The sequence below is a fragment of the Emydura macquarii genome, unplaced genomic scaffold (assembly GCF_026122565.2).
Source record: "Emydura macquarii macquarii isolate MOO-44397 ecotype Brisbane River unplaced genomic scaffold, CSIRO-AGI_Emac_v2 contig_3506, whole genome shotgun sequence".
Taxonomy (NCBI): Eukaryota; Metazoa; Chordata; order Testudines; family Chelidae; genus Emydura; species Emydura macquarii.
In genome coordinates this window covers 4495555-4511416 of record NW_027133643.1, presented here as the reverse complement: position 1 = coordinate 4511416, position 15862 = coordinate 4495555, and the positions used below count along the sequence as shown (strand labels likewise).

Below are 15862 nucleotides of genomic sequence, written 5' to 3'. Positions count from 1 at the left end.
ACACCAGTTAAGTTGTTTTGTCCCCCTTTTCTTCCAGGCTTGTATCATCAACTGGAACTGATCCACCCTGGACCATGAGCAGGTTCCCAAAAGTCAGTGTGGGAAGCGTGTGTTTTTATTTAAAAAAAAATTGGCTGCTGCGTTTTAAAATGATTCAGAGATCTAGGATTTATTCTGCACTCCCCACCCTCCTTCTCCATAATCCCCATTGTGACCCTTAGACCACACACAATAAAGGCAACACAAAGCAGCAATCTGTTTTCAGGGAGCAGAAGACAATTATGGTGGGGTCTGGTGCAGTTTTTCTGAGAGTAACATGTGCCTCTGAAAATCAGACTATGAGGGGAGGAGAAACAGGAAGTCGATGGCATTCCAATTTATTAATCCTTTTTAAAAAAAAACATAAGTGAGAGGGGACAGGACTTGCTCCCTCTTGGAAATGGTATTTTTCCTGAGGTTTGTTTTAAATTAACCATGATTCAAGATGCTCCCAATTTATTGCTGTCTGCACTTGCTTATCCTCTTCTAGCACACCCCATAAGTGCTCCTTCCTACGGGCTCAGCCTCCGGTTCCTTTGCATTTCCATTACCAGAATCTGCTAGACAAACCCTCTCTCAAACCAGCCCTTTAATCATGCCAAGCCTGAGTTTGCTATAGTGCACTATTAATAGAGCCCTGCAAATCTGCAGATATCCGTGGACCATGTTTGCAGATTGCAGATCGGATATAAATTTTGTATCTGTGCAGGGCTCTAATTATTAATCCAAACTGAAGAGCATGACTTCAGTGTGCTTTATAGACTTCTGTAATTATTATAGCCATTGATTAGATCAGATCCCCTATACAGACATATCAAGGAAGCTGTGCCTGCCACAACGAGCTCACAATCTAAGGCTAAGGAATACGTGCAGAAAATATTTCCAGCCAAACTCATTTAATGTGTAATGCCCTACCTCTACAAGTGCCCTACCCAACTGATAACATTAGCAGTTAACACCTGTTAGAAGGAACATTTTCAGCCTGAAAAACTTAAGTACCAAAATTTAAAGTGTGATACAATCCCTTCCGCAGGTCACCCAGGTTTGCAGATATGGATCCTTAAGCAGTCTGTTTTTAATAGCACAGCTAGCCATATACGTGGCAGCTGCTGCGCACCATATTTTTACAGTACCCAAAAAGTGTTTCTGCAAAGTATCTAGCACATAAGAGAGATCTATGGGGTGAGCTCCTCACCTCTGCACTGATCCCTTAATGCCAGGTTAAAAAGGCCTGATTGGCAAAAAGGGCCACTAAAAGCCCATTCCAGCCAGAGGAGGATTCGCACAGGCACTGTGGAAGGACCCTTTTGGAAGTCCTGACATAGGGTGCACATTGGGCCAAGCTGCCACACAGTAGTGCATAGGGCAATCCTAGGAGGCTGCCATAATTTACATAGGCCCCAGAGCTGTCCAATTTAGGTCAGGGTGTCTCCAATCCCGGGAGCAGACCTGGATCAGGAAGGCACAAAGGTGGCTTTAAAGCCATCATAGATCTCCTCTCCCTGGACTGCACCTCTTCTAATCCTGCCAGTTGGAAACGCTTTAGGAGAAGGACGATATAAATTTAGATTGACATGATAAGTGAGAGACAAACAGTAGGAAAGAGATGGCTGGGGCCAGGACGACAATGGGTACAAGCAGTGGGATAACCTGGCAGCTCATCTTAGACATGTGCACATTTTAATAGTTCAGCTACAAGTGATTATATATCATGGAATTATTGACTCACTCGTGGGCAGCACGGAAGGAGTGAGTACAGAGGGATTAGTTAGATTAAGTTTACTTTAATACCGTCTAAAACGTTGCAAACAATTGCTTACCTTTGCTTTCTCTCATCCTTTGCCTCCATCCTAGTCACCCTGGGCTTGTTACAGAAATGTTGATACTCCTGAAGAGAATCCATCAGTAAAAGTTGAAGCCAAGACAAACTTTTTATAAAAGCATCTATCAGGTATATTGCCATATATACTTTCGTAAAGATTGAAAACTTTGGTTTCCAGTGTGATTTAGTACTGAGGCAGGTATTCAAATCCAAGGCATAAACTATAGGACATAATCCCAAACCCACTGGCTTCTTTCCATGGATTTTAGTGACTTTTAGTTCAGACCCGTAATTTTCTTAGATGACATACTTTTTTCATGCTTCCTAATAATAAAACTATGTGTGGCTTTTAACTGACCATGTACAGTTGATAGACAGATAGTATATTTTGTACTTTGCTCTATTATGTATCTGACATGTCCTGATTAATTTGATGTAGCATTGGCAACTTTTCTGTACCTATAAAAAACAACTACCATCTCCTGGGTTGTGACCCCACATAAAGGGCCATATTCAGTCATCTGTTTTTATGCAGAACTACCTCTTGAAGGTAATGGGGAATTCTGTTTACAAATATATGGCACAATATGGTCCATGGTGTCACTCCTGTAAGTGGTGCAGCTGGTTTTTGTTGAATGGTAGGAATTGGTTCCATATCATATTGAGTTGCTCTTCACCATTTGTCCTCCACGTGGTTTGCTTCCTCAAGTTTTGATTTTTCATAATTAAAGAGAATTTTTTCCCTACCTTTTATCTGCCAATCTAGTCCTGGGCATTATTAGTCTCCATTTAATGAGAGCTGATATTCAGCTCAGCAGCATATAAAACAGAGGATAGTCCCTGTTTCAAGGAGTTTACAACATAAAATGATCAGCTACGAAGTGATCATATAGCAAGTGGATGGTTATACACAGCCTCACGCTCGTGTGGACTGTGTATTAGTCACCAAGACCTTTTGCTCTCAGCAGCCTGCAATATGCCTTACACAGCCCCAAAGAATGGATGATGGCCTTCCACCAGCACTCCCAGCTGCCATAAACCTTCCTTCCTCTCACTCCTGCTAATTGAGTCTCTTCATCCACACTCCCCACCACAGTGACAAGCAACCTGACCTCCCTCCACCACTCACCAAACCCTTCCATCTGCCCTATAAAAATGAGCCCCTACTCCTAGTAGTATAACAAAAAATGATCCATCCATCTGCCCAATCCTGTTCTCACCTCAAACTGTCCTATGCAGGTGTGTAAGTCTGCCCAAGGGCCATGTCACACTGCCCATGTGGCCAGGCTAATCACAGGGCCAGCCCTATCTGACAATTTATAAAACTGCAGAAACGTGAAGCTGAAAACCGTTTCCCTAGATATCCCAGGACTGTTGTACACGCACACTCATTCAGCTATGGAGAGTGCTCTAGCAAATATGCCTGATTTGGGCTTTCTTACAAATGTGTATTTGGGTGAGGCACTCTCAAAAGTTTGTGATCCTGCACTGAATGTATGTCCTAAATTTTCAAAGCCAATTAATGATTTTAGGTGCACAATTTGAGACACTTTAAAGTGGCATAGTTGTCAGAAAGCGCTGAGCACCTATACTCTGAAAATCATATCCTCTTTGAAGTGTCTCAAGTTGGGCACCCAAAATCACTAATAATTTGTGTGCAGTTAGGCCTGTGGTTTTAGGTGGAAACCATTCAAACCAGGCAAAACAGCTAGGCTCAAAATTCAAGGGGGGAAAAAAAAAAAAAAAGAAATCAGGGGCTATGAACCAAAAGTGAAATATTAACAGAAACTCCTGCAAGCCAAATCTGCTGGAGTTAGACACAGCTCTGCTCATCAACTCAGCCTTGGAGACATGGATTTGATTTCCTACATGCATTGAAACATGTGTTTTGCAGATTTTTAATACAAAAATTCAAATATAAAGACTTACATGGACTTTGCAAACAGATATAAAGATGAAAAGATTAGGTCTGCCAGCTCTGACAGTGTTTATCAACGTTAAATGATCAACAACTTAATTTCAGTTGGCCAAAAAAGAAAAAAAAAGACATTTCAAAAAGAAAAAGATTATTTACTGAAGCCCACAAGCGAAGGGGAAACTTTATAAGTTTAACTTCTGAAGTAGAAATTTCTGCTTGTAGGACTAGGAGTCAAACTCCTAAACTTATTGCCTAGAGAAATGGTTTTTGGGTTTTTTTTTAAAAGGCTTTTGATGCCAAAAGTTACATTTTCACTATGCAGAAGAGGCTAGTAGTTGAACATTTCCAGTGCAATACTTCACTGCCCTCAAGGGAGAATCAGAGAGATTGGAGGGAGAGGGGGGGAAATATCAGGCTAACACAAAAAGATGATACGATACTTGAAATTCTCTAAGCCTGAGGGCTTTTAAAAGAGACAGTAAGGAAATTTGTTTCTAATATGCATTACATCCAGTAACGTAGTAGTGGAGAAGGTTTACGGATTTTCCTCCTTTAATACAAGTTATGATATGGAGATGAGTAGGGGGAGAATAGCAGAAGGATTGAGACAGGAGTGTGAGGTTTCCAAAGTATTTCTGCCCTTTGGCTGCTGTTCTGGAGCTCTGCAGCAAGGTCAATACTCCAGCTGAACGACCCGGGCCTTGTGTAAAACCCCCGATTTTTCTGCAAACTCAGGTCTCAGATCATGATGCTCTTCAACTTAGTGGCAAATGTTTCTTCTCTGCATCCCTCTCCAGCGTACTTGAAAAAAGTGAACCAAACTGTGCTAATTTCTTTTGCAAGTCAAACAGGTTTTCCTTTTATATCCATTTTATGCTATTTGCATCATCTCCTTTGGCAAGTGTGTGTGTCGGTCCCAATTCTTGATTGTTAACAACTGCTGTGATCCATATCAATTCATTACCTACCTTGTTTACAGTAGGAAGTTTATCCATTGCTGACAGGGGCAGCTGAACAAGCTCTGGAAACCAACTTTAACTGCAAGCGTAGTTAGGACAAAACCATTTTAAACATTGTTTCAGAAACCATTAGATTGAGCCTACCATAAAATTTAACTCTCTTTTCTTCATGTATTTAGAATTACAGTGGTGACATAAGGTACTATGATAACATGAAAGTACATATATTAATAGAAGACACTGACAGTATCACAAACACATTGCAATATTCCCAATTTTGTGATTACTTTGTTTCACTGGGCCACATTGTGGCTTCAGTTTTGAGCAGAGCAGTCCCAGAACTCCAGAGTGGAGTTCTGCTTAAGTCTATACACGTATAATGATACATAAGTCTATGCTACAATGTAGCCCGCATTATTTTAATTTAGGTACAATTAGAATGTGCCATTGTTATAATTTATCTTGTGTGTATACGAAGTATGTCTTTTTCCTTTATCATTCTAAAGAGTCCAGTAAATACTGTGCAGTTCCTACATATCAGGAGCACATATTATGCAGCAGATAGAGGCCTTATTTATGAAAACCGAAGCACCAAACTGAAATTTTAAGACTTTTTGCTTTGAAAGAGTTCAAGTCCAACCTTTCACTGAAATGGTGTGTCAAAAATTGTTTAGAGTTCATCTGCTGAGTACCAAAATGTAAAAGGGAAGTTTGTAGAACAGGAAGAGTCGCTTAGTCTTAAGAAGAAGAGCCATGAGTTAATGATTTAATGCAAGTGATTGCTTTCTATGAGTGCAGTTCCAGTTTTTGCTAATTTGAATTATTTTTGAGTAAGGATTGTTTAGGGCAGTTGAGATATCATCTGCGGATTGACCCATGACTGACAAATGGGTCAAAATACCTCTGAACCTGAGGATTATTTGGATATATTTTCAATGTCTGAATTTTCTGAGCTTGAAATTAGTAGAATTGGGCAGTTAATTGTTTGCATAAAGGTGATCTATTCAAACACCACCATCCCCTCATTGGATAATGGCAGTGATTTCTGACGGGCAGTCACTCATTTGGATTTGCCAAAAAATTCCCGGAGTAGCCAGCCAGGGCAATCTTCAAAAACTGAAGGCAAAGAAGAAACCATTGCTTCTGGCTATGGCTGCTGGCCTCTTGCCATAGGCGGCCACCATGCCTGACAAAAAGGCCTGTGTTTTACCTTCTCGAATGGTCAAGGGGAAGGAGAGCAGCAATGTGCAATGTCTGAGATACAGCATCTACAAGCAAGTAACTAGCCAGTCAACAAGTCTCTCGACATTTAATAGCTGAGCTAACAAACCCACTGGCTAATCTTGTCAACCACAAACCAGCCTCATGAAGCTGAATGAAAACCACCCTTTCTAGGTATCAGCATTTTTAGTTTTGTATTCTTTTCCCATTTTTTACTAGTAGAGGAATACCTCTACCTTAACATGCCTTGCTTCTTTTTTATTTTGTTTTGTTTTTTACTCCAACAGAGAGCTGGTAGAAGCATGTGGATAGAATCCACAGAATTTGAGAACATGCCGACAGAATAGTTTCCACAAACACCTAAAACAGGTTATCACTGCTGTCTAAAGGATTACATATGTTTAAGGGGTTAGGGGTCATGTGCTTAAATCCTGAAACTTATTTTCATCTAATTTTTTAGTTTGAATTTTAAGTGTAATAAGCTGTGTCATCTTGAATTGTATTGGAATATTTCATGTATCTCTGTTTTAAAGGAGATGGGGGGACGGGGGAGCGCTGTTGCCTAATCATCTCTAATTTGGGTAGGGGTTGCCTCAGTGGGCATCAGAGAGGTAGTCTCAACATTAGCTTCAACCTGGGAGTGATCTGACCCTCCTTGTTGCTATGACAAATATATCAGTTGGGATTGAGATTGACAATGTCCTGTTATTTTGGGACTAATAGCTAAGACTGTCTTCCAAATTATTAGGGAAAGCTTATTAAGATGTATAGGTTTATTTGATATGGTTTAATCTATCTGATACTTAGATTAATTTGAAGATTTTATGTTAATCAATTTTATTTTGATTTTATATATATATTATGCTTTTTGCTTGTTTAGTTTAGCTAACAAATATATAAATCAGAACATTATGTGAACCTAGACACTGGGTTTTCAGAACTACAATGAACCCTACAGTAGATAACAGACAACTCTGTCACCTACTTGATAGAGTCCATAGAAAAATAGCCGCACTAATTCTTACAGTATGCACCATAAAATAATTTTTATAAATAAAATCTGACAAAAAAGCCACACAGAACAGAAAAAGCATATTTAATTTTCTATTAAACATTTTACCAGAATACATTATTTCTCCAGAACAGAAACCAAAGGAATAAGAATTTTTTTTACAGTATTAGGTAAGAACTTAAAGATAATTATCAACCCTAGGAAAGTTTAATAATTAAGTATTTAAATAAAGCAGATTTTAATATGTTAGCTGATTTTCCCCTAAATCTTATTTCAAGATGATGAGGCATTACATTTAATGCTGTGAATCTCAAAGGAAGTTTTGATCTGACCACTAATTTTGAATGTTTTTATTTACTTATATAGCTTTTTTCCCCCAAAGAGTTCTGTAGCTGTAGAGATCCCTCCCATAAAATCATTTTAATGTAAGAAGCAATTTGTTAGATTAAAGTTCAATGATAGCAAAGTGACTTTTCTCATTAAAAAAATTCAAGACTTTTAAAAATCATTTCAAACTGGTTAACACCACATTTTGTTTACATAATACCTTGCATTATGCTGTTTGTAACCACTATGAGTGCCTCAGTTTAGCCTAAAGTCACAATTACTATATTTACTTTGCAATAGACAGATTTGTGGAGTTCAGCAAGACAGTACTGAAATCTCTATTAACACTATTAAGCTTAGGAAAGATGGATTTAATTACCCACATTTAGAAAAACCTGTACCACTGTTATTTTCAAAGTCTAGTTCCACTCTAGCTTTTAACAAATGTATATATCAAGTCTTGTTTGTGAAGTGTAGTCAAATGAATTCAAAGTTTAGCTTTGCCTGGCTGAAGCTGTAGGTTCTGAAGCTTCATAGCCATGCCCATGTTCCCAGAAATCTTCAGTTTACCTTGAAAGAAAGCCTGCAAAGATGAAATGAAGCATGTTATATTGTCCTTTGGTTTTGATGCTTCTAATCCTTTCAGGTGATGATGTCTTGTCCCTATTGCACCACTTCATCCAAGGTTAATACTTAATATTCCGAGGCTTTTAAATAGTAGGGCAATTCAGAATATAAAGATTTTGTGGCACGGGCTGTAATTTCTTTACAGACCAAACACATCACCTCTGCAGCACTTACATGTGGACTCAGTTAAAGAATCAAGGAAAGAAAAAAAGATCATATGCATACAACAATTTCCCATGCCAAAATGTTGCATTATAGACTGCTTTACATTTTTACCTTTTAAATACTGAATCAAAATGGGATTATAATGGAAACAGCCAATTCTAACTCTCTGTGAAGAAGTGAGAACAGAATATCTGAATATGGGCCTTTGAGAATTAGGTTCCAATCCTGCAGACATTTATGCATATGAGCAGTCCCAATGAAGTCAATGAGATGACTCACATACATAAAATTAAGCACATATGTAAATCTTTTCAGGACCAGAGGACTGAGTGAGCCTCTTCCTTAGGTTTATATATAGTGCTAAGCAATTGCAGTATCAAAGGCTACGTTTATACTGACAGCGGCAAATTCGCCGACGCCAGATCGATCTTTCTGGATTGACTGAGCGGTCAGTGAGACCCGCTCAATCGATCAGGAAGTCGACTGAGTAAGTCCACCCCCGCAAGTAGCGTAGCGCTGAGTCGATGGGAACAGGCTCAGTGCAATGTAAACAGTGCGCAGAAGAGAAGCAGAGCAGTCGATGTGAGTTACGCAAACTACTCTGCGTACTTTGCGTAACTCCCGTCAACTGCCGCCGAATCGCGCGGTAAGTGTGAACCAGCCCTAAGCAATGAAGTATATTAAATGTCAGAAGTCTCTTTCACTACATAAAGAAGAACTTGGACCACACAAAAACATGTCAGAATCCCTGAAATTTCAATTACAGACCACAAAACAGAGTTGATGGTTATTTCAGACATAAATTACATAGTAATATTGGAAAGCAAAAGTATACAGTATTTGGAAACATTTGCAACAATTAAGACTTCAATATTCTATCTAAATAACTTTTCAGGCTTGGCAAAAAAAGGTTTTTTGGTTATATTCTCAGCTTTGCAAAGCCAGTGTACAATTGAAAGCCAGAAGTTAATTTTCATAAACTACTTTCATCAAGCTACCATGATATTTGTTGGAGGGGACCAATGATGAAGAAAGCCAGACATTTCAAAATTAAATGGGATGGCTAACTCCTTTCTTTCTTTCCTTTCAAATTGCTTCCTTTCTGTAGGCCATGAAACCTCCTCATAAGTGATTCATAGACTGGACACTGGAGATCAGAAAGACTTCCCAGATTGAGCAATATTGGTGCTACTGTTCCCAAACAACATTAACTGCCCTGTAGTGACACCATGTAGTAACTATATGATTCTGATAAAGGCTCTTTATGGTATGTGGTGCCAGATCAGATTTAAATGATTTTTAAAGATACGGATTTTTTTTCTCATCCCCATATTGTGTTACTACTGGACAATTAAGGTTGTTTGGATTACCATACCTTCATGTATATGGATATTTAAGTGTAAGGTTAACTCTGAATTCCTAGGTTTGCAACATTTGTTTTCTGGAATACTTACAAAATCCCTATAATGTATTTTATCCTAAGCTATTGATGGGTAAATTCAACCTTAACTCTATTTTATCACAATTTTAGTCTAGGAATTTCCTTGAGTAATTTTAATAATAATAAGTACAAAGTACCAGACAAAAAGTATTATATATGAACCGCAAGCAAGAAACCCAAAAATAATGTTACCCTGAGATATTTCTAATGATTTGAAAATACAAAGTATCAACTTAAAATTAAAAATAATGTAAACGTTTAGGCCAGATTCACCAGTATGTTCTGATAACTATCTGAAGCAGAGCAAATTGGACAGAGCATACTGGCCAACAACTGGGTTTTTGGTTTTTTGGTTTGTTTTTTTTACAGATGCTTTCCATCACCAGAGCGGCACAAAACAGCTACAGTGTGTACTTCTGTTTCCTTCTCTCTCTCTTCTTGCCCAAATTCTCCTGCTGCTTATGGCTGCCTATATCTCTCTGTACACAACCCGTTTCTCCCTCCTTTCTGCACTCCATTATGCGCTGCATACACATACTAATTTCCCCCTCCCTCTCTCCTGAAACCTTCAGACCTCAAATTTCCTCTCCTGGTCTACTTGATAAGTACATCCAGTACAATATGTAGCTTTTCAAAACCAATTTTTAGGATTAATAGTCTTTTTTGCCTTTATTTCATTAATGAAAGTTTATCTGTCACAGAGGCTGGATCATAAAAATCATCAGAGAAACTGATGAATTGCCCTCTTTCTCAATGGCCATCTTCTCCCATTGTTTTCTCAATGAGACAGAGCGTTGCTGCCCCCCTCAGTCAAACTGGCCACTGCCACCACTTGTTTCTAATAAGTATAGCCCCCTATATTATCAGAAGGCAGAGAGGAACATTATGAGAAATAGTCCCTTATCAAAATGACCAGCTGAAAGAAGCCAATGACTTCAATGCCATTGAAAATAACGGGAGATGACAGCCATTTTGAGAGACCAGTTCTATGTGAAATTCTAGGTAGATGAACATTAATTCCCCCCCGCCTCCACAGCCATGCTAAAGGAGAAAATTCCACTTATGAAGAATAGGGAAATAATTACCATTAATCCTAAAATTGTCTTCAAATATAGCCTGCACACAAGATTTCAGTGAGTTTTTAAGTATAAGAAAAATGTAAAACGTCTGTGTTATTCCATTATTAAGATTATTCAGGACAAAGATAATGTCCAACATTAGGTGCTAAATACTCAAAAGACTCATTTTAAAGTAATAAAGTTTCCTTGTAAACTAATTAATATATTTGCTTGTAAATTCTCACAAAATTCTAGTCTATATTAAAAAAGTGAGTGCTGTGATTTTGGTGAGGATATACTGTATTCTTCAAAACAAACTAGTTGAATCTCTGCTATAAGTGCAAAAATGCTCAATTCAACCTCAACTATGGAACTGTGGGACGTCCATAATTTTCTAAATGTCCCAGTAGTGCACAGTTAAAAAACAGCTGGATTTTAATAAGCAGAGTTTCAAGAATGAGAGAATAACATTTTTTAAATATATGACGCAAGTACCTACAGAATCTCAGAATTGTGGCACAACAACTGCCTTGCTTTAGATGGTTGAGTACTTCGGTGTTCTGTGACTAGCATACTTTCTGCTATTCATTTATTCAGCATGTAGCCTTGTTATAAATAAGGCTGAATATGAAGCAATTCCAAACAGAAAATTTATTCATTGACTAACTGATTGCCACCTAAACATTCTGCCAAGTATATTGGAAGTACATTAGCATAAAAACCTATATTTGCTATCCTTTAGATCTAACAAGTGTCCAAAAATATGCTTTCAAAAAGAAGTATTTCATCACTTAGCCAAAAGATCTGGAAACCATAAAGTGAGTTGCCTCAGTTAAATTGTCTGTGTAAAATTTTTAAAAAAAATTTAGAGATTCATCTTTTCATTTCATCTTCATTTTACTTACTGTCTGTGGATTCATTTTGCCAGTCATTAAAGCCAACAAGTCAGGATCAGCCATTGTAATTGTACAGTCAGCTTTCTTATCTGTAACATATAACATAGACAGAGTTTGACTGCTTAGCTTCAAGTCAAGAGAGATGGAGCACTTTTAGGCATGAGTCACATTAAAGCTCCTGAGAATATAGGCTAGTGGAATGCATTAAAAAAAGTCATGGTCTATAGCGTCACATGCTGCTTATTAACAGAGCTCTGCAGAAGGTAGAAGGAAAGGATGTATATGAGCAAGCCTCATCAGCAGGTAATGACATAACCACTAACCAATATTTGTAGGGTAAGTGTCAGAAGTAACTGATTAAGAAACCATGTTACATAAGGATCAGCAAAAGTCCCAGGCAAGGATTTACAATATAGCCTATACAGTCAGGCAGTACGTAGATTTAAATATTAAAGCATTTGCTACAAAAGTAAATCAATTAATAATAAAGGGCACTGGGATTAGATGGTTTGGGGGATTGCAATGAGATTTAAAATCTTTCTCTAGACTGCTGGTTCAGATCAGACCCAGGTCATTGGTAACTGGAAGCTGTTAATATCTGATGACCGGGGCCTGTAAAGAGAGATTGTGATCATAGTCCAATTCCAAAAGGATTAGAGTCCACCACAATAATCCACAATTGCTAATCTCAACCAAGATTGAGGGAGAAATCCTCAACCACACTCCAGCCCCTTTATGCTGGGGAAAGGATCAGACATAAATTACCTCAAAGTCCTGGCAGGTTAGGGGAGGATTTACCTATTGCTGGCACTACAGAAAAACAACTATAAAACGGTCTTCTGAGGACCTCTTCAGAAGCCCTACTGTAGGGGGTGTGCCAAGTGTGGGAGAGAAACATCAGATGTGGCATCCAACATACAGTGCTGCAGAGATCCTGGGAGCCACCACAGCCTCCAGGCAGCCTCGGATCTGGAGGGACCAAGCACGTCTTAAAGCCTTCCCTTCGCCTGCTTTGAGAGTTTTGTGTTTACATCTTTTTTTAATCAAAGACCAGCGGCGGGCGCAGGTCAGCTGACTCGGGCTCACAGGGGCTATAAAGTTGCAGTATAGATGTTTGGACTCTGGCTAGAGCTGGGCTTTGAGACTCTGCAAGGGTGGAGGGTCCCAGAGCCCAGGCTCCAGCCCAAGCATCAACACTGCAATTTTATAGCCCCACAACCCAAACCTGAGTCAGCTGACCCTAGCCAGCCAAGGCAGTGTCACAGGTCTTTTATTACAGTGTAGATGTACCCTTAGAAATGCAGCACAGAACATCACTTTAAATAGGCATGACTTATCTACTCTAGATAGTCCCTCCCGAACCAGCTTGATGCACATTTGCAGGGGAGGGAAATGCCATTTCCTGTTCTGCACCTGGGATTACATAGAGAATTTTAATATTTGTGAAAGGTGCTGAAAACTAAGTAGTATTATTTCATATTAGGTTTGGGAAAGTTATATTTAATTCCCCATTCACTGGAAAACAGATCCTTATGCGATTAGTTAAAAGTTAACTCCAGGAGTTGGATTCGTATGTTTCACTCTTTTGATTTTTATTGTGAACTTAATTTCTAAATAGAAATAAAAACTTGAACTTGGATTAGATGTTTATTTTCTCCTGAGACAGTTCCTGGAGGTATGTATCACTACACAAACTCCAAGCTGATGCATTTCCTGCCCAGAGCTTCTCAAGGGGAGGCATGCAAGTTCTGTTTTCCTTTTGTACATTTCTCAACAAAAAGCTCGCAGCCACAGCTGCTGAATTAGTGCAACCCCAGGAGATTTCAAGATCTCCTTAACCATAAACCAGCTGAAAATTGTATCTATTTCATCTGTATCTGTAACCACAATAAGTTTTCACAGACTTTCTTGAATGGATTTTAATTATAAGAAAAGATAGACCAGTATCATTATATAGCACTTTTATTTAATAAATCCATTCATAACAGAATGAATAATGACTGAAAACATCTTCTTCTTAAACTAACAATACCTTACTTAATTTCTGCAAACTCAGTTGCAGATCTATGTCTAAAGACAAAATTACAAAAGTCATAAACGATCCAATTCTCTAAAGTACTTTCAACAAACACATTTTTTATTCCACAGCAGTGTAAAGGAGAATATCAAATACTTACCACTCTTTTTGTAATACCTTACAGTATATATAATTACCCCCACTAAATTTTGTACCCTTACCCATCCAGACAATATTGATTTTCCTTCCCTCAACCCTGGTGATTTTAAATGGGACTTGAAATTAACCTGATTGTTAGCTGACTGCTAGCCCAGTATCCAAATAAGCCAGTTTTATCCCATTTAACTTGTATGGTCTTTTTTTTTTGAGGGGTTGGGTGTGGGGAGGAAGGGGTAGAGTCTTTGATTGGTGACACTGGCTGTCAATATCATCAGCAACCAATGCCAGTTCTAAGTGAAAACAAGAGTAATCAGTGGGTGCAGCAATTTTGGACATGAGCCACACATGCTCCCATTTGCAGCTGCAATTATGGCCACACCCCAAGTTTCAAGAACAATCTGTCCATTCAGGCATTTCTAGGACACCCATTGGTGTAATAGCTATCGGTTTTTGTTTTTTTTTTTTTTTTACTCTGGCATTGGTCCTTCCAAGAATCATATGACTCTGTTATAATCTCCTCAAATACTGCCTATCTATCTGGAAAGCCTTAAAAAAAAGTGTCATATGAAACATGAGGACTGAAGAAGAAGGAGAATAATAATAATAATAAGAAAACCATTTAATCTTGGCCATATACAATGAGTATTAAAACTTAACTTCCTCTGTCAATGATGAAGTGGGGATTTAAAAAATAATGCAGTTCTTGTTTAACTAAATAAGTTCATATTTTGTACCTAATCTTCAAGGACTGGAGGGCTGCATTCTGATAGTATAGGTTATACCAAAAGGCACAATGGAGAGAGAACAGCACTGACCTGAATTAATATCTACAGAGCCTTTACCATTTTTCACATCTACTATCCAAGTTGCTTCTTTACCACCAGGACCATCTTTTACTTTGAAGGCAAAGATACCACCAATTTTCTTGACAAAATCTTCTCCTTCCTGTAATGATTATGCACAAGTTAAATTTGATGGACAAGTCAATCCCTTCATTCCATTGTCTTTGGCACAATTAAAATAATTTGTTTTAACAGATGTTTATAGATCTGTAGCAATAGATGAATCTTTCAACTTTTCTGTCATTAAAGACCTATTCAACTCATCTGCTAAGCTTAATTTAACACACACAAACCTGATTCTATGCATTATAGATATTGTACATAAATATATAGTCTTTGGAAGTTGAATATTTGTTAATTTTGAGACCAAATGGTAATACATTATATCTTTAATTAATGCAATCATTTCCCATTTTTTCCAACATACTGATAAAAGTCTACTAAAAACAGACAGAATAAATAATTCCAAGATCCCAAATAACTGCTTTCAAGGCCTCTGCCATTAACAAATGTAAGTTTGAAACCAAAGATCAAAGATAATATTATAAAACAGGTAAATATTAATACCTGAAAATTACAGACTTATCCTATTATATTTTTTGCTTTGAGATTGGAGAAAGGCCATGTGATCTTTTCCTTTCATTATATCAAGATAGCAAACAACAAACACTAAATAAAAGCTTACAATTGTTAACAGTAATTGGTGAGCACAATACACAAAGATCAACAGAAAAAGAGGAATACCAAAGACTAAATAAAATAACACATAAATGCAGCAAATTAGTAAAGTTTGAATGAGAAATACAAAGAAATTGAACAATTGGATAAAGAGAACAAAGTGAGCTGTATCAAAAAGATATAAGCCTTTAATTAAAGAAAAAATGATCAATATGACCCCTTAAGGACAAAAATAGACAATATCTGCCAGACTCTAAATGACAAGAATAAGAAATGGTGAAAATATATCAAGGAACTATGTATGCTGAAGACAGGCCTGAAAAACCTCAACTAGAGATCACTCAGGGAAGCCCACCAATAATGGATGAAGAAATCATGACAGCAGTGAAAATATTTCTGAATGGAAAAGCATTAGGATGTGATGAAACACCAGCTGAATTGTTAAAAAACATAGGGGATGAAGGGTTAAAAGCCTTGGCAGAGATAATGAAGAATATGACTGATTTTACAATCTGATTGTGTATCCAAATCCCAAAAAAGAACACTATGGATTATAAAGACTAAATAACAATCAGCCTAGTGTCCTATGCCTCTAGGATCCTTTTGTGAGTTGTTCAAGACTAAATACAAGGGAAAATTGATAAGGAAGTAAGTAAACAACAATATGAAATCAAACATGAA

The 15862-nt window shown here is 37.8% G+C and overlaps 1 protein-coding gene across 1 annotated transcript in view; it reads right to left on the bottom strand.

Moving 5' to 3' along the window:
• Positions 1 to 7038: 7038 nt before the first annotated feature.
• Positions 7039 to 15862, bottom strand: part of SCP2 (sterol carrier protein 2) — a 47394-nt gene continuing 38570 nt past the window's right edge. The window contains exons 14-16 of the mRNA XM_067535522.1: positions 14477 to 14606; positions 11495 to 11574; positions 7039 to 7881 (exon numbers count right to left, since the gene is read on the bottom strand). Of these exons, the coding sequence (XP_067391623.1) occupies positions 7786 to 7881; positions 11495 to 11574; positions 14477 to 14606 (306 nt within the window). The 3' untranslated portion in view covers positions 7039 to 7785. The remainder of the gene's footprint in view (positions 7882 to 11494; positions 11575 to 14476; positions 14607 to 15862) is intronic.